At 42.9% G+C, this 25671-nt stretch overlaps 1 protein-coding gene across 1 annotated transcript in view; it reads right to left on the minus strand.

Moving 5' to 3' along the window:
- The window catches only part of notch2 (notch receptor 2), a 48241-nt gene extending 23905 nt beyond the window's left edge, over nucleotides 1-24336 (minus strand). The window contains exons 1-2 of the mRNA XM_086116165.1: nucleotides 23970-24336; nucleotides 10035-10116 (exon numbers count right to left, since the gene is read on the minus strand). Coding sequence (XP_085972291.1) covers nucleotides 10035-10116; nucleotides 23970-24042 — 155 coding nt within the window. The 5' untranslated portion in view covers nucleotides 24043-24336. The remainder of the gene's footprint in view (nucleotides 1-10034; nucleotides 10117-23969) is intronic.
- Between the last annotated feature and the right edge of the window lie 1335 nt (nucleotides 24337-25671).

A 25671-nucleotide genomic window follows, 5' to 3' on the forward strand; every position in this document is an offset into this window, starting at 1 on the left:
TCTACCACTTTTTGATTAGACACGTACAACTCACATGTTGAGCACTTTCTTGTTTCTATATCTGCAGCAGAGCAACCCAACCATATCAACACACACACACAAGGCCTCCCGATTCTAAACACAAACATAGCCCGGTCAGGAGATCACAACAAGCCGTCATTCGAAGAATAAGGAATGCTCATTTTTGTTCAGCCAGTATAATCTTTCCTCCCTCTCTCGCAAAAGTAATGACAGGGAACTCTGCCCCGTGACAAACATCTCATTAGTGGACTCTCACACAAAACCATGCGTGTCGCCATGCTCGCACCGATGCTAGGTTTACATTACCAACTTTTTCACTTCTAAAACTACGGGGAATATGAGACGTAGTCACTATGTGGCCGAGGGATGCGTCAGTCGTTTGCTCACGCGCTTCGCCAATCACAGATGCTCATGGTGAGACGCAAGGGGTTCTCGCAAAGGAGATGTTTATAGCGAGCTCGTGATGACTGTAGTTTCTTGGCTGATTATTTCACTGCAATTAGTAACAAAGGTTACAAAGAATGAAAGTTGATGGCCTTTATATTTTAATTGATTGTACAAACGCACCAAAATTACAACATCAAACCGGTGACATTTCAGTTTTGGCAATAATCTATCGAGAACGAGTCATGCTAACAATGTAGCTGCCATGGGGTGTCACCTTGCACACACGTCAGTGAGGTGGGGGTGTTGCTTTGGGTAGAGAAGGGAGGAGTGAATGCCACGGGGGAGCGAGGGGGGGGGGGGGTAATGAGGCTACATTAAAATCTTGCTAACAGCTTCAAGACTACTGGACTCCAGCTTTATTTGCTCCACTTATTTTACTACACTTGAGTGGCGCCGGATCTTCAACTCAATTCCTCAGTAAAAAAATTTGGCTCACAATACAAAGCAAGAAGAAATTTAAATCAATCAAGCGATGGTTCCAAACTCCAAAAAAAAAAGTCTTAAAATGTCAAGAAACTAATTGTTTCTTGGAGCGTCTGACACATTATGATGAGCAGAAAATCGCTGCAAGCGAAAGAGGCGCCGTTGCTTCCGTCATTGCTCATTTACTGTGTAAATAACAAAAAAAAATTTATCAGTGATGGGAAGCTGAGCTTAATTTGTGCCACCGATGTTAGAATACGGCACAACTCCTCCAGGCATTATAAATAATGGATTATTGGTCCATTTTGCCAGTAGCCAATCAAGAAAATGAACACAGAGAAGCTTTTTTTTTCCTGGTATGCTTACCACTCAGATCAAATAGAACGTTCTAGATCAGTGCCCTTTAATTTTCACTCAGCAGTGGCCACTAACTGCAGCAAAAACTAAAAACTGACTTTGAAAGTAAAAATGTCAAAATGTTGCTGACGGAAAGACGGGAAGTTAGCTTCTCTTCCGCTGTTTTATAAAATCGCTGCCGTCCGACCCGTGCTGACAGAATCCAAAGTGTCCGAAAATAATAACGCCCTGTCCTTCTGGTCCCAGAGCCCGAGAGAGTAGTTTGCTTTTTAGCCTCGCTCCAGCCTGTGGCAAACAGACAAGGCTGTGCATGATTCGCATTATTGTCAGGGAGTGGTGTCTCGGCGGGGAGGAAGTATTCTGTCAATGGATTCAACATATGGCGCATTACTCAGCATTGTCATACACAACTCAACAGCACAGGCAAGACTGTCGACGCGTACACGCAACTGAACTGCAGTAGACTGGGCTTGTGTGACCGTTCCTTCGATGGGATTCTTTGTCCTGTTCCGTGATGGCTTTTTTTTTTCTCCACGCTTCATCTTTTCTCGATCTTTCGCTCCCAGCTTTCTGCAGCTTTCTTCGTTACCTCTTTCTCACTCCTCCACCTCGCAGTTATGGCCCACTCAAGGTGTCAGGTTTCTGCAGCTGGTTCACATTAGCGCCCCCATCTTGCTCGCGCGCACACATACACACTCGCATACACACTCCTCCCTTCTTCTCCCTCCTCTACCTCATGCTGACCTCAAGCCTTTAGCGTCTGGCCGTGTGCGGCTTCACTGAGCAAAAGGGTTGAATCTCACAAATATCGTCTCTCCCACTCGTTTCTTTGCTAATTCATATACCAGGCTCCCTGCATATTCCCCTTTGTGTCCCATCCACTTCCATTTGTGCCAATTGGCCCCGCCCATCCCCTCCACCAGTTCTCCAGAGTTCAAGCTTCAATTGAAGACCTTCCAACCCCTAATCTAGTCTCAAAGAAGACTAATAACTCCATCATGCCTCGCCCCTGCGGCAATCGCAGGAAAGCAGTGCCTGAGTACGAGCGCGGGAATAAATCGGCTCACATTTCAAACCATGAAGGCGTCTCTGCCTTGACTAAAGGCTGTTCAACGCACCGTGGCCCTCTGTGTGCATGTTTGGACGTCAAGAGTCAAGTGCATGATACATTACTGGCTTTATCGAATGACTCCACACGGACAAAATGGCTGCTTTGGTGCTGGGGGTAAAATAGAACAAAACTCCCCCGCCCCCTGCGATGTAAGAACATCAGCGCCTTTGTTCGCATCAGTGGTTATCTTGGCGCGATTGCGGGTAACTTACTTTAGATGTTATCACTACGGTAGGATCATTTCTACCTTCACAGTGTGCAGTGAGGTTAGCTAGCTAGCAGTGGCTACACCCGGAAAATGCATCTTGCTTGGATGCCACAATTCATATAACAGCTTGGTTTGGTTATTTAAATTCCGACTAGCTTGCCGCCTATTTGCCGGCCAAGAGAAACTCTAGAAGCCAGTTAGCCGTCCAGCTAGCTGGTGGGATATAATCTAGGCAGCAGAAGCTTTCAACGGATATATTTTCACAGTTCAATCATGTAACAATGTGTACGCGCTACAACGATGCCAGACGAAGGAGCATCTAATTTTCTGCGGTGCCGTGGTGTCACACATTCAGCAGACACACCTACATCATTTGAGAGCAGAGACGAAGGCTTTATTTTTTCAACATTTTTTTTCGCCTCATTTTATATAGTTGCCAATTTCTTTCTTCTCTGTGGTGTAGCAAATTTACAAATCATATTTAATTTCACTTACTGAATACTTAATGCATAATAAACACCAACAATGTAGGAACAACGGCCCTCCCCAAAAAGGCTGTCAAAAAAAAAAAATCAAATCTAAACGGAATTAGCCTGAAAAAAAAAAACTTCGACGAATGCAGGAAACTGAGCAGTCCGACTGAAAAAAAAAAACAACATCAGAGGAGCAAGAATAAGAAGTCAAAATCGGGTGGAGTCCACAGTGGACTCGTGTGGTAAAATGTCAGACTTTTTTTTTGTGACATGCTTCAAAAAGACTTCTAAGAAACTGTGGTCGACAACATAGGACCTCAGCATGATGTTTAGTCATTATCTTGTCTTGCGGTTATAATGAGGCCTAACTTTAGACCTTCCAACCTTATGAATAGTCATTTTCTTCCTTACACATTTCTGTCAAAAACACACTAAGCAAAGCAGCGTTATTGACATAATCTGTGTCTGCTTTGTGCTGACTTTAAAGCACATGGTTCTTTGCGGTTCTTGATTTCGTGTATGGCACCGTTTTGGAGGGTGAAAACATTTTCTGTTGCCGTGCCACTTCAGCAGATACCAGTTTCCCGCTGAAATTAAATTATTTGCAAATCTTTGGAAGAGTGGATGACGACTACTATGCATTCAAAGTAACAATCCACAACTTCAACCCCCACGTGGAGTCACTTTTGGCCCAACATGTCATCATCAGTGAGTGACGGAAAGAAACTGTCACTGGGGGCTGGTTGCTACATTCCCCACTGTCTTCTTACTAGTCTTATAGCAGCCTGATATGAACTGACTCATTAGCATTTTACGACTTGTTTGTTTGCTTTAGTGAATGGGTGTGAGTGTTTAAAATCCAACACACCAGGCTCCAGTAAAAAGATTTTTTTAAAAAGACCTATATTGAGAACATCAAAAAATGTATTTTTGATTTGGTCAGACGCAACAGGCAAGCCCTGATAACTGTGAAGTTATTTTTAACCAAAATGGCTTCGCTCGTTTGTGACTTGGCCCATCGTTCCAAGGAAGCCCTGATTCACCAGTGAGCCACATCCGACACAAAGAGGCTCTTATCATCGTGGCTCCACTTTGAACCACATCTCGCGAGCCGGGGGAGAGCCACAGGTCTTCCAGAGATTTGCAATCTCAGACACGACGGTTTATTGAAGTTTATCTGACAATTCGGACTCCATCTGCCGTGCATCACGCAACGCTGCGCAAGGCTGTGCGTGACATGAAAAATCTTGTCACTCCTTTTCCGTCCTAAATAGTTAGTTGGCCCGTTTGAAGTGCTGATCGACTGTGGATTGATTAATTGACGAATCCACAACTCGGCATCAATGTTAAATCCTGATAGTAGATTTTATATTTTGTTTAGAATAATATGTTCTATGCAGCCCCACTAGTCTACACACGGTATTCCCGTTCATGTTGCGTTTGTGTAATAAGAATTACGCAGAAAAATCAATCAGTTTTTTATCCATCTCAGGGAGAGCGGCCATTTTGCAACTTGGTGTCGACTAAAAATGACATCAGAGTTGCTCAGGGATCAATGACCGATCACGGCTCACCTGTTTTCACATTTGACATATTTTAAAGAATATATTTGGTTTGACTTCCCCTTTAATGATTTGTTATGCTGATTTTGACAAAGTTACATTTTACAATACGGATGAACACAAAGTGCTTCGTTTGTTTTAATATTTTGCATATTGATGCTAATGATCATTCCCCCATGCTATGTAAATGGTCATATTTATTAAGCAAGCTTGAATTCTGAAAAGGGCAGCACGGTGGACGACTGTTGAGCACGTCCGCATCACAGTGCAGAGGTGCAGGGTTCGATTCCGTCTCTCCGGGCTTCCTGTGCGGAGTTTGCATGTTCTCCCCCCTGCCCGAAGACAGCTGGGGATAGCCTCCAGCAAGCCCCCGACCCTTGTGAGGATAAGCGGATTAGAAAATGGATGGATGGATGGAAGTTCTGAAAATAGCTCAGGAGTAAATGCGACATGAATTGCTATGATAGTGCCAAACGGGTAAATCCCTCAAAATGTTGACAAAGCCATAGGCTACAAGAAAAGAAGCGCAAGGATAATGAGGCTAGTTTCGTGGTGTCCTCGGGCATCTCAGCCTCCAATGAAGGGGCTCAGCCACGGATGAATGAGTGACAGTCTGATGAAAGCAGCATAGCAAGAGGCAAATTATAGTTCCTCCCCACAGTTCTTGCCTTGACCCCCCACCCCCCTTCCCCCTTTCCTCCTTCATTCCCTTCACTTGTTGCTCTCTCATCAGTAAGAATTTGTGCTCTGGGGTAGTTCTTCTCAGATTACCTGAAATGAGACATCTTTTCTTTTCACCCCCTCTCTTCCTCTGTCTTCCCCACAGGCAAATTCTGCCTGTCAGATCAAAAAGGCAGCAGGTCGACACAGCACAGATATTCTCTCTTTTTCTTTTTTTTTACATTTTTTACTGGAACCTGACAGTGACAGAGTGACCAAGCGTGGGGGGTGGAAAAAGATGCACTGTGTAGGAGTTAAACTTCAAACTTCAATCATCACCCCCTCAGATATGTTTGGTAACTCAGCAGCTAATTTTCCATTCGCGCGTTATGAGTTTGACATAACATTGCCACTGGAGCACAAAGCGCTCCCACAATGCGCCTTATCTTCCTCGCAGCATGGCAAATAGGCAGAGAAGGCGCGAAGTATGATTGGTATGTGGCAGTCTGTCACCTTTCAACGTCACATTGAAGGGCGGCGGTGTGTTAGTGGCACAATGTATGCCATAGTTAAGTCCAGGTTTTTCACCTCAGGCAGCTGGCAAAGATGAAATCTTTTCTTTACACAGCAGCATTTTGAAACAGTAACGCACGCCTTCATCACACCTCGGCCGGATCACTGAACTGCGCTGTTCTTTGGAGTCAGCCGGTCCTCCGTCAAACATCTCCCGTTGGTTCAAAAAGCTTCTTAACTGGAACCTCAAAGAGGGAGCAGATAACTCCCATTCAGCTTCCTGTGCACTTTAGAGTCTGTTTTAAGATTCTGCTCGTTGTTTTCCAATCATTTCATGGTCTCACCCTGCTTCACCTCTCCAAGCTGATCCATCTCTACACCCCAGCGTGGTAAAGTATAGTTTTCTCCTTGTTAAAGTGGTTGATTTGTGAAGGGTTGTTTATAAACTACATCTCCTGCATGAGAACCGAAAAGCCAAAGATGTGAGTGCTCCCATTGTATGGTTGAGTCATTGCTATTCCACTTCAGTCCCCGGGGTTGTCAGGTTGCTGAAGAAGACTGAATGCTAATGCCAAGAATTAAGCAAACAACGAGGCAAACAATTAAACAAACAATGGCGCCACGCTCCCCTCGGTACACTTTGTGACTAAGAACTTGAAATCGATCCAATTCAACTGTGACTGAGCCAACTTGGAAGCAAGCTGGAAATGTTCAAGGAAATGTACTGAGATCGACCTTTGGAAGCGCGTTGTGAAAAATGTATGCACAGCACGTGTTATTTCAGTCGTGATACCAGACATGAGCAGCATACCGAGCGAATTCACGGATCCTATATGTGACGCATATCTTTTTCTTCACACCCAGACTTGATGGCTTGCAGTGACACTGGTTGGGCAGCTTTTCGAAACCGTGCCCTAAAAGGCAGTCCGGCAAGCTTTCCTCATCACTTTTGCTCTTAATCTAACATTCTTGCTGTCCAAAATGCCATCTATAGGCTCTCCAATTTTGGCAAGTGGTTCAGGCTGGGGGTTTTCATGATAAAAAGCAGACGTATGCATTGGAAGTAGCATAGCTCTGTTTTTTTGTTTTGTTTCTTTTAACAGAATCTGAATTGTCTTTATTGGCAAGGAATTTGTCTCCGGTAGTAAAACAAACAACTAGGATAAACAAAGACATGTCATATAAGTATCGAGGTTGCAATGGATTCCTCCGAAGATTAATTTACAAGCCGTCAATTCCAAAGGGATTAATGGTGGAATGTCTCACCGTCTGTTCGTAACTGCCGTTTTGTTACTAGCGTTGTATCGAGAAGAACAATAGTGCGCCGGTAGCGTTGCCATGATGGGCAGGTGCACGGATGTCGAGCGACTTCCCATAGAGGACGTCGTGTGACTCACTCATCTTCCGACAAAAATGTTCAACCAAACCATGAAATGCTGTACAAAAATAAACGAGCTTAACGCTAGCATGTAACGCAAAACACCACAGAAAGGCTAAAAGCATGAAGTCATTTTACCGATGGAGGTATTCAAAACAAACGGAGCAGCAACACACACATTGGCATGTATTGTCATGTCCTGTCTTTCTGACTACTTGAGATGGATTTCTTTGCTCGTCTCCAATGTTGCTTTTGTGATCGCTGCGGGACAGAGCCTCTTTGCCGTCGCGGCTGGCAATTCATTCTCACTCGTATTTTAGGTGCGGCTTCAGCGGAAGGAAGGTGCCAGAGTATTACTTTGCTTTTGCCAAAGTCTCTCGCGGTTTTGGTTTTCACCGTATTGTATTTGTCTCGTTCGTGCCAGAGGTACTTACGGTGAGTTTGGTTTGCATGTAAGCACTTCAGATATTTTCTTTTTTTTTTCTTCCCGCTTCCATCTTGTGTAGTCTCTTTTTTTTCTCTTCCGCTTACACTGAAAAATATATTTGCTGAATTGACTGATTTTCATTGTCACGTGGTTGCTTGAAAAAAAAATCATCTGGCTCCAGATGCATTTTTAAGTAGACTATGCATCCGACTTTAAAAAAATGTATCCGAATCCAGACGATTGTAAATTCAACACACCATTTTTTTCTCCAGTGCGGTTATTTCGACATCAACTTTTGTCATCACTGTTTTTTCGTTCCGGTATTTACTTTTGAATCAATGCTCGTTTGTGGATCCCGCTCAACGATCTATCCTTGGGCCGTTTGCCAACACATATTTCCTCTACTCTCTGGAAAATGACTATTAAAAAGAGCAAAACGCGATGCTGCGTTTCACTGGCCCTGTATTTCTTCCAATAGACCGCTAGCCATGTTGCAGGGCAATCTTTTAGGATACTGAAGGCGCAACGTTCAGACTTCCCTGTATTCTCTTGAAAAAAAAAAACCCCCATAAATTTCACGTACAAATCTGTATGAAAGATGAACAACTGATCTAGTGGGGGTTCACCATACACCTAAAGTTGCCCCTGCTTTAATCGAACGCGTATCCTCCGGTCTGATCCCGAAAGCGATCCACGTGACATAACCACGATTTGCCAGGGCCAAAAGCCCGGACTGACTGTTTACTTACAAGCGCCTGCCTTAATTCACTGACGAGACGAGCAAATAGAAAATGTGATTTGGTTAACAATGAGCCCTTTGAGCGTTAGCACAGGGAAGACGGGATCGAAACGGGCAAGTGTGTGCAAGGACGTGTATACCGAGTCCATGTCTGTGGGCGGAAAGAAGGAAAAAAAAAAAAAAAAAACGAAACGCAACGCAACCGATGAGTTAATCGGTATAACAGTAGGCGAGCACTTTTGTCAGATGACTCTTAAAACTGAAAGCGTCCCCTCTGTGCGGACTCCGTTTTTATCATTTTGATCATCACCGAATAAAACAAGGAGTCAATGTTCGCGAGAGCCAAGTGGAAGCACAAGAAACGGGCCGTTTTCAAACCTCCTCTTCCGGCATCAGCTGAAAACCTTCTGATTCCAGTTAATCCTCCATTAGCCACTAAGACAGTCAGGATGACCTTAAACATGTCACCTGATATTTTGCCGTTACTTTGGCTTCACTGCGCGAGACAGATACAGTGTGCAAAGCACAGTTAAGCCATCCATGATGTGCTGTGTCTGTTTTGGACTGAGAGAGAGAGAGAGAGAGAGAGAGAGCGTGAGAAGAGGGGCCTGAGAGGGTCTGAGTAAATCAATGTTGTTTAATATCCACCGTGAGCACCGGCCAAGGAATGTGTCATTCAGTCCGTTTGTTGCTCGATTTATTGGCGGGCGCTTGATAATCAAACGCTAATCAAGGCGATCGATCCCAGATGGGGCCCCCGTCGTCTTTTAGATGAGAGAAAAGAAATTGGAAATAAAGTCGATGAAGAAATTTGCCCATCGCCGGGGCCGCACGTCGCGCATCTCTCGAGCCACCAGGATACGCACGCGGAAGAATGAGACTCACTATCTGACCTTCGAGAAGACAGAAAGAATGTCAAACAGCGAGTAAGATATGTGGCCTGCTCCGTCTCCCCTTTAAGTACGAGCATTCCCAAAGGTGTGGGAACCAAAACGCAGCGCGATTCACACTACACCTGATGAAGTTTGTTCACGGGCCAACACGGTAATTACATTTGCGGCGTTTTAATTAGAAGGGAAGAAAAAGGTGTCAGAAAGCAGGGCTCAGAGGGTGTACACGCAACGGGACCAATCAGTCAAAGGGCCGAATCGCGAACCGTCGATGGCGGAAACATACAAATATGGTTGATTGGCCATCTCCAATCTCCAAAAACCACAATCATCCATCCCAAATTCGGCTCATACTGTAACTCGACTCTGAACCACTTCTTAATGATGTGTTCATACCTTTGGAAGTAAAAGACAAATAAAACCAGAGTGCGGTTCGACGGCTGTCATGGAAGTTCTAAATAAACTTGACGGATTACATTTGTTCTAAGTATGTCTTTTCACAGATTTGAAACCACCTGGGGGGGGAAAAAATTATGGAAAATAAAATACCGGCGATGCCAAGATCTATTACATCTGTAGGGAAGACAAGTTAAAATAACATTCAAGGTACTAAATAAAATGTTGGAGGGGGAAATGTGTGTATTGGTATTGTTCCCAGCAGCGGTGCACTTTCTCACACAGAGCAGTCCATTATTCTCCACTCTGTCTGAGCGAAACCTCATGGTCTTGAGCGCTGATAGATAAAGCCCCCCGTTTCTCGACTTTCTTTCACATCCAACACCAGGAGTGTTCACCCTGTGTCGTCGCAAGCTAGTCCGGTCTTACCTGCAGTATCCGGTGCCATTGCTAAAGGTCTGACAGGTGGCGTTGTTCACGCACGGTGCTTTGTTGTCCACACACTGAAGAGCTGCAAGAGACGACGACACAAGTTAAAATCCTCTTTCCTGGAATAGTCAGAAAAAGCAGGAAAAAGGAATTGATTTCGGTTTCCTTGGCCCATGCCCCATATCGCAAAAAGATTGGTGGAAATCTGTTGCGCGGTTTGGGTGTTCTCCTGCTAACAAGCAAATCGACATTGGCATTTGGTTAAACACTCGACAAGTGAGCACTAAATCAAAATCGTCTTTTCGTGTGTTTGTCATGGTCTTACCTTTAAACACATGAAAACCTTTTAAGACGCACTTAAACTTTACAACCAAAGCAAAACAGCATAAACGGGCTATTTCAAAATAATAATTTCTGATGCATTTCTTAGCCCTTGTACTCACTCTCATGTGTTCAAGAAATGGGAGACTATCATATAACATCTTCTGGAGAAAACGTAAAGAACAGGCTCGCTTCGCAGTTCTCCAGATGAAAAGGAAAGCAGGCTTGCTCGAAGCCGTTAGTCACTCCGTCACACATAAACAGGAAAATGAGGCATTGTCCATTCCAAAACCAAAATGGTCAATCAAACCGTATCATTTCGCGAAACGAATGTCCGCTCGCTTAAAGCTCGTATATAATGTAAAACGCTATAGACCGACCAGCAGAGCAGATGTTACATTTTTCAGAAACTTCCACTTTGTTTGGATTTCCAGACTTTAAAATGCGACGCATTTCGATCAATTTCCAGTCGACGGCATCACGCAACAGGCCCCCTCATGCCCCACATTACTCTTCCTTCTCCTGGTGCGAGATAAAGAAAAGTGATAGCCTCCAATTTAACGCAGTAAGGTTGGCCTCAGATTAGCGAATGGTCACAGGGCTGCCGGATGGGCTGGCAGACAGAAATGAGCCTTGAGGAAAGAAAACAAAGCCCGACTATCTCCCTGCCAATGAAGCACTCATAGCTACACACACCGGCCATTGTGCGGGCACCGGGCCACAGCTCAAGTGGTCTTTGCAGACACCCAAGTGGTGCAAGCAAGGAAAAAAAAAAAAAAAAAAAAAAAAAAAAGACATGAAGAGTTCCAGCCTTTTTTTTTAATCAATGCAAGATGGCTGCCGAATGAAAGAAGACGCGGCAAGGCGTGCCTGATTCAGTGCGACGGTGATGAATCACGATTCGTGAGCCTAATAGCATCGCTGCATGAGTCAGGTTTGAATGTTTTCAGAAAACAGGAAACATAGCAAATTCAACAAACAAACGGCAAGTCGTAATTGCGTTTCACTGCCACGGAAGCCATGATTAGTGACTTGTGCTCTGTTGACACCGGATGCCAAGCGAACTTTCGCCTCGGCGGCCCCGCGTCATGTTCAGCCTAGCCTCTGAATTTTTGCTAAACCAGTTTAGGCGATGAACCCTTCTTAGTGAAGTGTACTGGCATGAAATCTGGTTGTTTTAGTCAAGAATTTGGGTCAACATATTTTCTCCAAACTATATTTAAGTTCCCTACTAAGAACCAACCTTTAATTTGGTGAATTCTTTATTCCAGTTATCATTCCCATGCAAAATCCCCAAGTATGTCTGATTTTGCATTTTGACAAAGCTGAAGCGGGGTCAGCTGATCTGAAGGAAACGCCGACAAGTAGAGTCATCGCGATAAAGGAAGTACGCTGAGCAGTGGTGTTACTTCCTGTGCCTGTAATTAATCACAGTGTGACTGAAGTTCAAGAGTCTCTGTGACCAGAAGCAGACGTGGTAGAATTTGTAGCGGTGGAAAGCAGAACGTGCGCGCGGCGCATTCTCATATGGTGACTAATGCCTTCGAGACCTTCGTCTGACAGCATAGTCCATTCGACATGGGGATGCCTGTACATAAGCCGGCGTGAAATTCATAATGCTAACGTGCACACACGCTAACATTTGCACACGCATGCAGCTATATCAGTACAGTCCACGGGGAACACTGAACAATTTCAGACCCGACTTATGTGGACAGAACACTTTGGGTTGGTCCTTACTCGGTGGAACATTTGACGTACATGTGAGCTGCATTAATAGGTAGCAGATACCACGAGATGCGTAACAGAGAAAGGCCGGCGGCTCAATGCCTGCTGCATCCGAGCCGACGGATTTTAAGAAAGCTAAGTGCACGCAAGCAGATCTAGTAGATAAGGGGTGTCAAACATATTGCCCGCGGGCCGGAACCACCCCCCAAGGAGGTTCGATCAGGCCCGCAGGATAATTTAATAGTGAAAAAAAATGCATATTAAGACGGAATGAATATTGTTGAGAAGGTGCAGTTTGTGGAGTATCCCCTAGGGGACACACTGTTTTGATCAGAGTAGAACACAACATTGTTTTGATCAGAGAAGAAGACAACATCAGTCTCAGTCTGTCACTGAGACAGACCCAACACAGCTTTCAAGGACATGTTAATACTTTATTCTTTAATAGCACTCTCCTTAGTTTGTAAAGTGTATGCAGGGATTAAATTTAGATTTTATTTGCACATGTGTAAATGGCTTAAAAATTCCTTTCTTGAAAAATCTCGTTTAATCTGAAAGTGTATTACGATTTTTTTCAAGACCAATTGTTTAAGTTTAGTGCTTTTGTACAATCATTGGGATCAGTTGCAATGCAGATATGTGAATGATAAAAGTAAATTGGAAATTTGTCTAAGGAAATCTAAGGCGCTTGCTTCATGAAATGTTTTGTGAAAGATATGTTCATTAAATTTCAACATTTTCCGAATGTTCTTGTGCTTCTTTAGACCCCCCCCCCCCTCCCAAAAAGGAAATGTTGGTTATTTATAGCAGAGTATGGTATAATTTTAATGGTCCGGCCAACTTGACATCTTCCGAGGCCGTATGTGGCCCACAATGTCAAATGAGTTTGACAGCCCCGCGGTAGATTAACTGTGAATCTCAAGTACTGCGTAGCGATGTATAAAAACAGGTTTACCGTCCAACCGTTGCCAAGGGTTCGTTCGACATCCACGTACGCATTTAAAACCGAAACAGTAAAATGTTCAACGTGCAAAATACCAGAGATGCTGTAAAACAAAAACAAAAAAAAATTCATCTGTTGGGTGTGTGTCTATAAGAGGTGTAGTCCATTGAATGATGAAAGGAACTGATGTCGGCAGGAGTCGTTGCAAGCATTACAGTACCTTAATTGCTTGGCAACACAAAGAAGAAGAAGAAAAAAAGCCACCAAGCAACAACTTGTAACTATGAAAACTGGTAAGTGGCGGTATTTATGTGTCATCACTGTAGTGATGATCTGTAATTGCTGGCGATCAAGCACCTGTGCCGCCAAAATGTAATTATGAGGACCCGACTGATTAGTCTAATTAGAGCTCATTGAAAACTGGCAAAAACGACACTTTTTTTTTTCTCGACACATTACAACAGAAGTCAAAGATAATGACAAACGAAACATTGCCTCGCCCCAACCAAATAAACAAATCGAGAAAAAAAATCTTTGTCGTCAAGTAAAATACTAAATGAGAACGTATTGTCAAACTTCTGTCAGTCACATGTTCTGCCTGTAATACATATACAGTCATACCTCGGTTTTCGACCATTATCCGTTCCAGAAGGCTGTTCGAAAACCGATTTGTTCGAAATCCGAAACTATTTTATTAGCCCATGATTAGGAGCTAATAACACTATGCAGAAATAACAAAAGAAAAACTGACAGATTTGCCTAAATTACCACAAACATGTCTGCTAACAATGAACTTTACACAAGGAAGCGTCATTTCCTCGTGTAAGGAAGCCGAGAGGAGTCGAGTGGCGTATTCAGGTTTGCTTAGTTTGGTCGAAAACAGATTTTCGGTCTCAATCCGAGGGGTAAAAATCTAGAATTTACTGGTCGAAAAATGATTTGGTCAAGCACAGAGACGTTTGAAAACCGAGGTATGACTGGATGAATTTTTTTTCCCCCCACATTATACATTTTTTCACTTAATCGGCCAAGCGGGTATTGGAATTTGAGTCCGCCACATATAATTTTTTTCTTTTTTTAATTGACATTGGTCGGTCCCTCGTAATTATTTTCTGTAGAAATCATCAACAAAACAGAGCACATGTGAGCATATCAGATGTTCTGAAACTGACCCCCACACTCTTGGCACTCGCCAATGCCTTTGGCGGATCCCTGCAGAGCGCTTCAAGGAGGGGAGGGGAGAGAGTGGACGAGAAAACAAGAGAGAGTGATTGACCTGCGAGACAGTGAGGGGGAAGTAATTACGAAAACAACGCGCAAAGACTAAACACAAACCGCCGTCCCTGAGCCCTGGCACACATCCACGCAGCCGAGGACAGGAAGTTGTTCACGCTAAGTGAGGAAGTCAAGTCATTTCCTGGAATCGCTGTACAAGCCCCTCAAGATCCTGCGCTCCGAGCTGTTGCCGTGGAAACGTGTAATAAAATACCCTGAGCTCAGCATGGAAGGAGGGAGATGAGGCTCAAACTAAACACCGGTACCCCGAGGGAAGCGTCGCTGGCCCACACAAACAGCACACGCGAAATATTTGGTCGTCAGACGTCACGTTCGGAATGGATGCGGTGACTCAAAACCAAAACGTGACTCGATGCGAGAATATATACAGCAGCCTGACATACCTCGACTTACGTAATTTCATCTGAGGACAATCGTTCGTGAGAAGCCGAGCTGTTTATTGCCATCCCAGATGAAGGTCAAATGTAAACACAAAGACAATTACACACTGCGTAGTAAACCAAACCACAAAACCTCGGAAAGGCCGCTGTCTTAACGCTAACACACAACATAAAATGTTTATAACCCTTTAAAGCAACTCATAGCTGAACACAAACGGTGCGATGACACATTCTTTATCCTCTGCGAAGAACAACAACTATTACTGCAGCTCATTGAGGAGTTGTGACCGTCTCCTTGTGTATTTGTGTGTCTGTATCATAGTGGCCCGAGGCGGCCCGGGTACGCATACCAATAGGAGCCATAAAATATCCATTGAACTGAAGCAAAAACTGTTTAATTCTTGATCTTCATGCCATTTTTTATAAAGTGCAGTAAGTACTAAAGAGTGCTATGTTTCCTCGTTCTTATTTAAAAATAATAATAATAATAATACAATGACCGTAATGCTACATTAAAAACGTGATCGTAGGTTATGGAGTGGTTTTGAGTGAGGAGCATGGTCAGGGAAGAGATTAAACCTGTAAGTCAAGGGCACCGTAGAAGTTACCCGCAGAGTCTCGAAATCCTTGTGTAAATGATGGCGAGGCCCTCTAATTAGGCGGCTGACGGTTCACTTGCATTTATAATTACGCGGAGGAGTTGGTAGAGCATGTTGGGTGGGAAATTAGCCAGTCGTGTGTGTGTGTGTGTGTGTGTGTGTGTGTGTGTGTGTGTGTGTGTGTGTGTGTGTGTGTGTGTGTGTGTGTGTGTGTGTGCGCAACAAGAAAAAAAAAAAGAAAGAAAAAAAAATCCAACAGACAGCAATTGTAAAAACAGACCAAACCATTTTAGGGACTTTCCCTCTGCTCACTCAGGTCCAAAGTTATTGTCTGGTTAGCAGTTTTTTTTTTAAAGGAAAATGATAAAAAAGAATCAAGACTACCTTTATTCACTGACTGCTCTCAAATACTGTGTGTGAAATAATTTTTAAACATGCCTCAAAGTCTTGTATTACCCGAAATCATTTTTTTTTTTTTCAAAGCATAATAGCGACACGACATGAACTTTGTACTTACTACGGACTCCGCGCACGCTGGCTAGCTGTCTCCAGGCTTACGGGCCTATTTGGCTGAGGAATGCAGCCTGCGGTAATTCCCTCTTAATTTTCTAACCCGTTGAACAGGGCAGACACAACGCTTTGTGTAATTCCCTCAACCTTCACAGCCACAGACATCGCCTCCCGTCGTGGCGCTTCCCTGCAGCGCTCACACACCTTTCCTAGTTGCGCATTTTGACTGCCACCTATTTAAAGCGTGAGGATTAAAGGGAGCTGAGAGCAAACTGGTCAAGCAGGCAACGGTGTGGCAAAACAAAAAAAACATTTTTTTTTAAAGGCCTCATTACAAAGACTCTTAACTAAGTCTCTGATGCATGGAAAAGGTGGGACCTCGATCACTTCGGATTTAGTGTTCTAACAGTCTCATTCCAGATGGTATAAAGTACAGCAATTCCAAACTACCGCAGGAACATTTGGAGCAGGGTCCCAAATATCAAACTGGGGGGTTCCCTGCCCCCCAGCAGTCCAAGAGCCATAGCTTGGGAGTCCATATGGGGGGGGGGGGCATACCTCCATATGTGGACCTGGGGGCTACTGCTGAAAACCTGCAAAATAGCAGATGTCCAAATGTGAAGAGAGCACCTTTTGTTTGAACCCCACCCCCATGCCCCACTTTTCAAGTGAGCAAAAAAAGATTGGAACACAGATTATAATATAACGTCAAGGAGCTAACATTGAATATTTGATGGCATAACGCTTACTTGGAATAACTGCACTAAGCTTGAGGCTCACTGACTTCACCAAACTGTTCATATGAAATGTTTTTTTTCCAGGCCTTGACTGCAACCTCTTTCAGTTCTTTTTTTTGTTTCTGCGGGTTTCTCGCTTCAGTCATGCTCTATTGGGGTTAAGATCCGGCGACTGGCGTGGCCAGTCAAAGCCCTTTCGCTTTTCCCTTGATTAAGTCCTTTGTTGAGCTGGCGGTGTGTTTTGGGTCAGCATCTGGATGCACGATGAAGATTCTTGCGATTAATATGGATGCATTTTTTTTCTGTAAATTGCGAGACAAAATGGTTTTGTAGACTTCAGAAATCATTCTGCATCGACCATCACGCGCCAAGCTTCAAGAAGAGAAAATATAAATGACATATCACAAGATGCAAATCAGCAAAAAGAATCGGAAGGCCAGACTGGATTTTGCAAAGGGATACAGAAATGAGCCATAAAGGTTTTATGGACTGATGAGGCCAACATCCATTTTCTGAACCGCTTTATCCTCACAAGGATCGAGGGGTGTACTGGAGCCTATCCCAGCTATCTTCAGGGAGTAGGCTGGGTACACCCTGAACTGGTTGCCAACCAATCGCAGGGCACATAGAGACAACTACCTCACAGTCACACCTAGGGACAATTTACTGTTCTATTAGCCTGCCATTCATGTTTATGGAATGTGAGAGGAAACCGGAGTACCTGGAGAAAACCCACGCAGGCACGGGGGAGAACATGCAAACTCCACACCTTTGCACTGTGAAGTCGACGCGCAAACCAGTCGACCATCGTTTGTTCATGCTGTTTAGTAGGGAGGATCACGGTTATGAATGGGATCCTTGAAAAAATTGCGAGCGCCTACATTAAATCTTACACTATGCCCCAAACAATTTTCTTGTACAACATGAATTTAATAGACTGTAAAGAAGTCATGGCAAGTGCATTGAGAAGCCAGACGACTTCAGGCCACCTCAACAACAAAAGCCAAAGGGCAGTGGGCAGAAATGGGGGCGGGGGAGGCGGCAGTAAATAATGCAGAGTTGCGAGTCGCTCAACAAATTGCTTTGTCTTCAGAGGGCGGTGCCGAGGCCCTCCACAAATAAACCGCATTTCACACCGGACAGACACACGCGCGGCGCATTCGGTCTTTCGTCCGTTTCTGGGGAAGGCACCTTCCAGAATACTCTCTCACGCATTTGGTCAGTTTTCTTTTGGACCACTCAAATTGGTTTGCTCCCTTGGTGCAGGTGGTTTAGTCGGGTATGAACACAGGGATGGAATTCGGGCGCAGGCCGAAAATCAACCGCCTTCAAATGAACGACGGCAGCGAATGAATGAATCGGGTTAGAGCAGCGGTGATTCTCAAAGTGTGGTACCGAAAATTGTGTTACAGCAGCTTCTAGTGTTTTGTTTTGTTTTTTAATCCAGCACATTATATTTTATTCAATACAATTCCATTGTATTTAACTATGAAGTACAATACACTTTAGAAATATTTTTTCAAACACTATTAAGATATAATTTTATAAGCTTTGAGTCATTATTAAAATGTTTTTTTTTTTTTTTAAAAATGTCGCTCCATTTAACTGCCGTGTGTATTTTAAATGTCACCTTTTGAGTTGATTGTCGAACACATATTTGGTTTATTTGGTGGAGCAGTTTAGCATCACCGCGCAAAGGAAGATAATTAGCTTAAATTGCAGCCTTGTGTTTGCAGGGTTGACTGTGCTGGTAATTACTGAAAGTGGCAACAAAGACCAAATTTTCCCTCGCGTGTTCAAGAGCAATGTTTTACTACCAAACATTCATTCTGTTCACACTACTTTTATCAATATAGGAAATGGACGCGATCTCCTGCGCACTTTTTTGACACATTTCGGTTGACTCGGATTTTTATTTATTTATTTATTTTAACAAATCCCAACAGCGAGTTGAAGAAAATCCGAGTGGTGAAGGGAAATACATGGACTGACCCAACAGAGTTTACAAGGCCATCAATTGCTTCTGACAAGCGAAAAACAAACCCCAGCCGCCCCAAGTCAGCAAAATTACAGTCAATCAGATTGGACCAAAACAAAGAGTTGTGTTTTGATTTTTCTTTTTTTTTGTCTGTCAGGTGGATTGTTCCAGAGCATCTCTCTCGTAAACTGCCCCGAGGTTATGTGTCAAGACGCGGAGAAGCCAAGACGACGAGCAAATGTAGGTCAGAACAGAAGCTATGATGCTTGTTCTCCTTTGCCGCTTACCAACCATTTTTATGAGTTGTTCAAGTTTGACGTCCGAATTTAGAATACCTTCAGTGGAACAACACATTGTGCTGAAATAACTTTTGCCTTTTCGATAGATTTTTTTTGTCTAAAGAGCATACAAACTTTTGATCTTGAGGAAACATAATGCTGCATGGCATCCTGCGGAATTCCGGTAAGAGTTTAGATTGGTTTATAATTTGTCATAGTACACGTAGGGACTGATCAGTAGTATTGATTAATGTTAAATAAATAAATAAATAAATAAATAAGCAAACATTGAAATTGAGTATATTTGGACATACGCCGGTGGGTCTGGTTGTCAGCTCTGCCTATATTGATTGCTGTAGGCTGCTTTGAGTGTTATAAAGTAGCAGTTGGATAAAGGTTTATATTTGTTGTAACATATGTGGTCATTTCTCTTAGCAGGCGTTTTGCATCAAAAATGAGCAAAAAGTGAGTGGAATGTTGTTCATTAGAACAAAAGTATGAAGATTTGGTTTAACGTTTTATCACTTCAATAAAAAAAATGTTCAACCCTCTTCAGTCTTATACGCCAGTTTTGGACTACATTTCAACTGGGAGTGACAAACAGCTTAAAGCAAGCACACTTGGCCTCTAATTTAGAGAATTGCCTGATTGTGCGCGTGAGAGAGAGAGACAGAGAGAGAGAGAAAGAGAGAGAAAAAAGCCGTGAAGGAATACTTTAAAGTGTGTTTTGATAAGTTATAATGTGTTTGAAGCGTGTGGAGGAATTTTATGAAACGCTCTCTCTCTAGAATTTTCATATTTTCACAGAGTGCAGGTGAGTCTGGTCGGTGTTCCGGACGATTCAGCAGCGAGCACATCACACATCTCATCAACATGATGAAATTGCATGTCGTGATCATGCCGATGCAACCCTGCTTCTTCCCACACGACACACACAAAAAGCAAACACCTGGCAGGCTTTTATTGTTGCGTTTGCCGCATCAAAGAAATATTCCCCCCCCCCCCCCCCCCAAAAAAAACACACCACAAGAAGCCGTGAGGCACATGTTGACCTAAGACATTTGGGAAAGCAACATGCAGACATTTCACATTTATGTTAGCAAATGCCTCCCAATAATAAAGCAATCCTACTCGTATCTACGGTAGTTAAGTATCCAATAAGTGTTTTATTACAGCGTGATTTAATGTGCCCTCATAAAAGTTGAACAGCAGTGGAGCCGGCAAAGCCTTTGCCCCTCCTCTGTCATCTTTGGCACCTCGATTAAGGGGGCCCGGACCCCCAGTTTGGAAACCCTTGCGTTAGATAACGACTGTTCACGCAGAGTTTTAAAGACGGATATTTCAGATGTTGGGCATTAAGGACAGTAAGTAATACGGAAGTGATCAATAGGAACCATCCTACTATGTTATGCTTAATTCATTGCTGTAGTGTGTGTGTGTGTGAGAAAGAGAGCGAGAAAGGGGGCTGGGGAGGTGGTGGAATGTCAAACACCAACAACATTCCACTGCTCCTCCTTGCACTGGCGGCGGCACTTTCACATTGTCTTTTCTCCTTTTGTGTGATTTCCAGTCACTGAGCATTCATAGTAGCCACGCATGTATCCAATTGGAGCTAACTAAAAAAATCACTTGCTACCCGTTAAGGAGCTTTTGTCGTGGCGACTCGCCGTATTGTGAGCGCTAACGACGCGTGAAAAGAGTACAAACATAATCAAGTTTGGAAGCCGCCGGAGTTTATTAACATCCATTGATTTTCACACAAGTATACAGGAGGAAACGTCGAGGCACAGGAACTTCCATTGGATGCGATGGAGAGTAGAGAGGTGTAAGGAGTGATCGGCAACTAATCGATGATCAAATGATTCGCGCATTATTTTTGATCATCCATTTATCATTTCGAGACCGTGTTGAACTTAAAATTGTCCAAATCCTTGCCCCCTTCTCAACAGTAAATTTTCTCTGATTCCAGTCGCCCTCTATGAAAGCAGACAGCTTGTGTTTTTCAAAATAAGATTTTTGGAAAGATTTGCTTTTACTGGAGAAAACTATAATCGACATTTTTGCAGATTTTCTGACAAGCGTTACAGCCTAAACCTTTAACTGAATCATAATTATTTTTATTATTATTTTTAGTTACCTGTACATTACTGGAGGTTTTTTTTGTGATGGTTTTATTTTTTAGGGGGACAACTTTTCAAGTTCATGCCTTACTTTTCAAAACAGTACTAGTATTCCTTACAAGGCATGATGTCACGTTTTACCGATATTAGATTCTGATGGTATGCCACCAACGAAAATATTGTGGCTTCACAGTATTGCAATTACAGCCCTCAACGATTTTGTTCTGAAAGGTTTGGGTAAATATCTGTTTCCATTCAACATGCTCCGTCTGTAAATACAGTCAGTCCACGTAAAAAGAAAACACGTTTTTCTAAACCAAATCCAAATGGAACACATCAATAGAAGCACGTATTTCTCCGAAAATGAGTGGCTACGTGGCTCTTCTCCGCTTTGTGTCGTCAAGTCAAAGCAGAAAGCAGCTGATGTTAGCCATACTAGTTTGCTAGTTCTCCGCCTCGGTAGCAAATATACGGTATTTAGCTCAAAACGTTTTTTAGCTAGTTGCACATAAGAAAGTGTTACAGCAATATACTAACTGCACCTTGAATTTGTCGATAAGTGATAGCGCTCTCGGAAATGTGATTTTGTATTGGAAGTATTCCATCGCTTGGCAGCGACGCCTCACAAGAACGTTTTGTACTGTCTTGTACTGGTACGCTTATTACCATTAGCTAATTTAGCAGTAATTAGCAAAGCTATGGGAACACAACACACTTCCTTTTCTCAGTAACTATCGCTAAACAATTTTGTTTGAAGATTTTCTTTTTCCCATTCTGGCAAGTTGTCAAAATGGGTATTGTAAAAATTGGACAGGACACTTTTTCTTTTCTTACTGGAACTCAGTGCATTTCTGAGTCGGTGCTATTGTTTTGGGGTTTTTTTAAGTACAGGAGTTGACGTTGGCAATGCCCTACCAGTTGCGAACAAAGCCTACTTTTAAAGCACTCTACCACCATTGTCTTGCAAACAAGCCATTGCAAAATGATTCTTTAATTGTTACGAATACTGTCAATTGTGATGAACTCGATTGGAGTTCACGACTTGACTGACTAGTTGTTAATTAGTAAAGTACCGAACCTAACAGGAATCAGCTCTGGGACACGATGTGGAAGATTAAAGTCCATTGCGGACAGGAATAACCTGGGTGGTTTACTTCTTAGGACGATGCAAAAGAAGGTCTGGTTCACGACTGGCTGATCAGCTTCCAACAGCTGGCTGCTCAGCTTACATTACAGTCCATGTCCAACAGAGGACGACTGGTTAGCACGTCCGCCTCACGGTGCAGAGGTGCAGGGTTCGATTCCGGCTCCAGCCTTCCTGCGTGGAGTTTGCATGTTCTTCCCGTGCCTCTGTGGGTTTTCTCCGGGTACTCCCACATTCCAAAAACGTGCATGGCAGTTTAATGGAACACTCGAAATGTGTCCCTAGGTGTGAGTGTGAGTGCAAATTGTTGTTTGTCTATGAGTGCCCTGCAACTCGCTGACAACCCGGTCAGGGTGTTCAGATAAGTTGTTTTTTATTTTTTTTCTCTTCTCTTCCAATCAGACAAATTACAGAGGACTTAAGACTCGTTTGAACACAAAATGAAACCCGCCGACTCACCGAAGAAAAAAAACATCCGCATGGCTCCCCCTCATTTTAATATTGGCAATTACCATAATCGTAAGTCATTTTCTTTTTTGTTTCTACACCTGTCGAAATATGTATTGTTCTGGTCCGTGGGACTGCTGTACGGAGCTGTAAAAAAAAAATGGCACTAACAGACATCTTCTTCTCGCAAGTTGCGAGTGAATTAACAGCGCCTCTGGTGGTCGCAAACAAGCAGTGCAGTCCATTTTTTCCTCAATCACTTCAAGACACGGCTAATCAACATTCAACTTCAACACAGATGACTGAATTCATAACAAGCAATGGATTGATTAGAACATCCCCATCCCTACTTAAATAAACAAGAACTGAGTGTTGCTTGTCAATTCTTTTTTCGGGCACACAAAACACAGATGTGCAACTGTTTGTTTTGCCTGAACAGAGTCACTTGTTAAGTTATCTAGCAGTTTTAAGACCTCATTGTCAGGGATGGAAAAAGTACTCACACTCTGTATTTAAGTACAAGTACAGGCACTTGAGTAAAATCTAACCAGACTATTTTGAAAAAGACTGGCGTAAAAGTACAGATATATGTTTTTAATATAGGTTATAATAGTAAACAGTGGTCAGAAAACTAAATGATAACTAGTGACGTACGGTATTTTTATTTTGTTACTTTTCCATCATTATGCTTAATACAGTCGTAATAATAGTAATTAAACCGTCCAGATCCATTGATTCTCAAAGTATGGTACGAGTACCACTACAAGTATTCAGGATCCCTTGAGTGGTACTTGAAATAATTACTGAACTGATCATTAGCCTAAAGTCAGAGTTCCTTAAATCGTGATGTGACTTGTGAGTGTTTTCAGACAACAAGAAAAAAACTACAACAAATTCAACAAACATGAGTGCAATTGCCTTCAAACTTTGCGTATTAACATGCCCAGAATGACTGAGAACCTAAATAGACATTAAAATAAATAAATTTAGTAAGCATTTATTGTTATTGTGACAGTAGATTAAAATGGATTTCTGAAATTTGGGCCAATGAAATGTTCCAAATATGCATGTTAAAATGGCTTCAGATTTTTTTTCTCTAATACAGTATATTAGTTTGGTTGTATTTTACCTTCTAACTCTAAAGAATATTTGCTTTTGGTCAGTTTGGAATGATTTTAGCAAAATAGTTTTCCACAACGAAGTGGCTTAAATGTTGCCGCCTTAATTTTAAAACGAAAAAAAAGTCGGGGTCTGTTAATCTAAAAGTTATGTATGTTTTACATTTACAAGTCGTGAAATTTCATTATCTGCTTAGTTTGGAGGGAGGAAAAAAACGTACCGAGTGCAAGTGAAGGCGCAGTGATGCTACGCGCTATAGGGGCGCAAAGCAAAGGTGGAGGTAAAAAAAAAAAAGATTTGAGAATTTGAACTCCGTCGTCCGAAACGACACTTACCCAGGGAGAGGTCAACCAAAGCCAGGACGAAGACTAGCGACGTTCCCGAGGAGAAACCGGGGATCCTCTCCATGTTTTTTGATGTAAAATCCACATAAGGTCGCGCGAGCCCAAAAACTGAGCTGCCTGCTTGCTTGCTTGCCTCCCCGGACTGTGACTTCTCAACCCCCTGAAAAAGGTCCGGCTTGGCTGGGAATTGACTCGTGCGTAATTAGAAGATGGAGAAAACTACAAAAAGACGAAGGTCACTTAAAGCATTTTGGTACTTTTTTGTCAAGTGGCTAGCACGCGTGTTTATATAGCTTTTAAAAGTCGCTGTTTTGACTTGAATAACTCAGCCGCCTCGTCGCAACTCTTTACCTCTCCAATGCTCGTCAACGAGTGAAAACGCCAAAGTAGGTATCCTTCCGCTCTTCAAGTCAAACTGGATCTATTTTTCACCCAAAATTAGGGTTTTCTGAAAGTCACCAAAGCTCGTTATCTACTTGCGTGAACATACAATTTAAAAAACATTATTAACTCCATCAAATACAGTCCCCATTTGGGTCGAGGCTGCTATGAAAAGAATTTTGGGCGAAAGTTTTCCTTCTCGGTGTGTTGCCGCAGCGGAGGAATTTTCATTTTCTCATTTTTGTACTTGGCGGATGACTTCAGATTAACCCGTTCATTGAATCACACAAAAACTACACGACCTATTTTTTAAGATAAAAATAAAGACACGATTTAAAGCTATTTTACGATTTCTTCGGGTGCAGTGTGCAGGTTTCAGCAAGGACTGCCTATGTAAAGGTGATTCTTAAAAAAGAGAGAGAGACTCCTAGTAAACGCAGAAATTGGTTATTTCTACTAGAGGGACTTTTTAGGGGAAATTACAGGTTGATTTCTAAACCATAAACAGTGCAACTGTAACTGGAAAAAAAACCCCTACTCAATTTGACCTAATTTTGGTGGTGCAGTTGGAGTAGTTGGTATCACGAGTCCCTCTCAGTTCCGGGGTTCTGGGTTTGAATCCAGGCATATTTACATATTTGGCAGAGTGTCTGGAGAAAAAACACGCAAACGTGGTCCTCCCGCTTTCCCAAAAATACATGTAAGCTTATTTGAGAACTCTTAATTGTATGGACAAAACCTCTCTTGCCGAAAGCCATCTTCGGTCAACAGAAGACTCACAGTCAGGGGTCATCAACATGGTGCATGTGACAAAATCAACATTTTCCTGCTTATTTGCTATTTTGAGTTGTGTCCAAATAAATTGATCAGTATCTTTTTACCACCTATGTTGTGCACATTGCCCCCCATCTCCCATTCCCTGACACGTTGTGCATGACATATTCATGTCCATTTTGGCCACTGATTATTCATGCTTAACTATTTCATGTTCAGGGAGGTCTACAAATATAATTATACATTTCATTGACAGTAATTGAGTCAGCCCATTATACTTCTGATATTTTTCAGTGGCTCACTTATGAATTCACACTATCTATTCAAATTACTGCTAATCCATACGATTATCTTGCATTGTAGAGGACAATCAAGGTGTAAATCTTTGGCACATCCCAAGGATAAGCACTCCCAGGGCCCCCACCACCACTCATCTCTCATCCAGTGTCGTGCTGCCGATGGTTTGTCTTTCCAACCCTTGAGAGAAACACTTGGTAGGCCTCCTGCTGCTCTGTCCTCCATTCAACCCAGCTCAAAG

The sequence above is a fragment of the Hippocampus guttulatus genome, chromosome 7 (assembly GCF_054856545.1).
Source record: "Hippocampus guttulatus isolate MCC_2025c chromosome 7, RoL_Hgut_1.0, whole genome shotgun sequence".
Taxonomy (NCBI): domain Eukaryota; kingdom Metazoa; phylum Chordata; class Actinopteri; order Syngnathiformes; family Syngnathidae; genus Hippocampus; species Hippocampus guttulatus.